The sequence below is a fragment of the Phytophthora parasitica genome, assembly GCF_000247585.1.
Source record: "Phytophthora parasitica INRA-310 unplaced genomic scaffold supercont2.28, whole genome shotgun sequence".
Classification (NCBI taxonomy): Eukaryota; Oomycota; class Peronosporomycetes; order Peronosporales; family Peronosporaceae; genus Phytophthora; species Phytophthora nicotianae.
The window spans coordinates 615,734-618,136 of record NW_008649014.1 but is presented as its reverse complement, the minus strand read 5'-3'; the positions used below and the strand labels follow the sequence as shown (position 1 = coordinate 618,136).

Here is a 2,403-nt window from a genome sequence, read left to right as displayed (position 1 = left end):
TAAGGACTGAAGAAACTGCGAAAGATGAAGATGTCACCGATGAAGAGAGGAAGACGCCGAAGATCTTGGAGCGTCTAAAAACTTGGAACGCCGACAGAAAAGCGAGTCCTACTTTTAAACAGGCAATATCCGCCTTCAAGGACTACGAACTGAAAGAACAAAAAGGTTTGTTTGGCACCACGGCCTTTAAAGTCTGGGCCAAAAAAGTGAAAGCACTCGATCAAGAGAACGCAGGGTCAACCATGCTCACGATTCTTCTGCGGCGTTATGATGACATCACGTTGGCGAGACTAATTGGATCGTCCAAGTTCTCGGAATGGTTGAAAAGCATTGCTACAGACTTGCGGGGAGCGCTGTTTGCCAAGTGGAAGCAGGCGGGAATGAAGCCGAATACCATCGAAGCCCAACTACTGAAGAAGCCAAATACTCAATTGTGGGGCGAAAATGACAAGGAGCTGGTGAAGGCGTACACAGCCTTCTTTAATCTATAGCAACATCAGACACGCACCATTCATCGCGTCGTAAATGGTGCTCGACAAATACAAATGTTCTCTGACTCGTATACATTCCGAAGCAATTTATTTAGCGTTATTTGCTGTCCAAATCTTGCTTGACCATATCTAGTCGCTATTCTGCGGAGAGTCCTGACCACACTTAAGGTCCGAGTTGCAGTCGCGTGGGTACAGCGTCGCGGTCTTCTCGATCTGGATCGTCGTGTGCGTGATGCCCTTGGACATGAGGTAGCGCTGAGCTGCGTGCAGAGCCGTCTCTGCGTCGTCCGAAACCAAGTGAACGCTCAACGACGGCAGACCGGCGCTTAGCGACCAGATGTGCAGGTCGTGCACGGCCACCACAGACGAGCAGCGACGCAGACCTTGTTCGATCTCGTCGGCGTGGATGCCATCTGGTGTGCCTTCCATGAGCACATGGATACTGTCACGGACAATTCCGATGGTCGTGCCCAGTACCAGGACCGAGAAAATGAACGTAGCGATGGGGTCAGCAATCTGCCACTCGGGTTTGTACCAGATGAGGCCACCGGCGATACACACGCCAACACTCTGGATGAAGTCGCCAAGCGCGTGAATGTAAGCGGCCTGAATGTTCAGGTTCTCCAGCTTCTTTTTGGACTGGGAAGCTTCGCCCACACCATTCTCGAGGTCTCCATGTCCACCGTGGGAGTGGCCGTGGGAGTGACCATGGCCGTGCGAGTGGCCATGTCCCTCCTCTTCGCTACTGCTGGAGCTGTCTCCATGCGCATGACCGTGGCTGCCTCCATGCGAATGGCCGTGGCCACCGCCTCCTCCGTGGCTGTGTCCGTGACCCAGGATCTGCATTAAAATCAGGTTCACGAACAGCCCAATGCAGGCCACGATGAACATGAGTTTGCCGTTCACGTGTTCCTTCGGATTAGGCTCTAGACACTCCATCAAGCGCTCCACAGCGGCGTAGACCAACACTCCTGTGAGCACCCAGATGACCAACACACTCGTGACAGCACCGATAACTTCGGCGCGTTGGAAGCCGAAGCTCAAGCGGTTCGAGGCCGGCAGTGTGCTGACCCAGATGGCAAACAGCGAGATACAGAAGCCTGCCACGTCCGACAGCAAGTGCGCGGCGTCCGTCATGATGGCCAGACTGCCGGCCAGGAAGCCGCCCACGACCTCGGCGCACATGAAGAGCAGCGAGCAGACGCAGGCGAGCTGCAGCTTTCTTTGCGCGCGCTTGGCTCCGTCGGTCAACGGAATACGACGCGAGGCCTTACGCTCCATTGGGGGGCGCGCGCCCTTCAGTGGCATCGTCTCGTCCATGCTGTTGTAGTTGTTGCGCGCCATATCCTACGGTCACGGGCAGAGGGCGAAATCCTTTGTGAGGAGGCGCCAGCAGATCAAGTTTCTGTGATGGCCATTCAGTCCTACCCCTTCATTGCATCGAACTCATCCAGTTTAAAGATCGGATGAGAGTTACAGAACAGGGTATGGTTACGGCTTACAAATACAGAGATTAAAAAGAACGATTTACCTGAATTTGATTTAGGAAGGTTCAGGGACACCTTGATTTGCAACAAAATGTTCCCGAACCTGCATGTATGCATGAGCATCCCATTTAACAGGAAACCTTTGAAATTGCATGGATTATGATTTATTTTGTGGAAACGGAAGGTGACATCATGGTTTTAGTAAGAGGAACAGAATTGACCTGCCACTTTGTATACTCATCGCTGTTTTCTACGATAGCCATTCGAGACGGAGGACACCTTTGCCTGGGCATGTTGCCTCCGTCCAATAGCTGCGTCCTCAGCATTGTCCATGTAGCAGCAAGACAGTTCTCGTTGGTGACGAGCTTGCCACCAGTCGATGGCATCGAGGCGATACGCACCAGACACGGTCGCGTGGTGATGCA

The 2,403-nt window shown here is 53.1% G+C and overlaps 2 protein-coding genes across 2 annotated transcripts; one reads left to right on the top strand and one right to left on the bottom strand.

Annotated features, from left to right (window-relative positions):
- Positions 1-17: 17 nt before the first annotated feature.
- Positions 18-589, top strand: PPTG_12337 (hypothetical protein). The gene has a single exon (XM_008908071.1). It carries the CDS (start codon positions 243-245, stop codon positions 489-491), a length of 249 nt encoding a protein of 82 aa, XP_008906319.1. The 5' UTR covers positions 18-242; the 3' UTR covers positions 492-589.
- PPTG_12336 (hypothetical protein) lies at positions 547-1,922 on the bottom strand. Its single transcript, XM_008908070.1, has one exon. It carries the CDS (start codon positions 1,833-1,835, stop codon positions 621-623), a length of 1,215 nt encoding a protein of 404 aa, XP_008906318.1. The 5' UTR covers positions 1,836-1,922; the 3' UTR covers positions 547-620.
- Between the last annotated feature and the right edge of the window lie 481 nt (positions 1,923-2,403).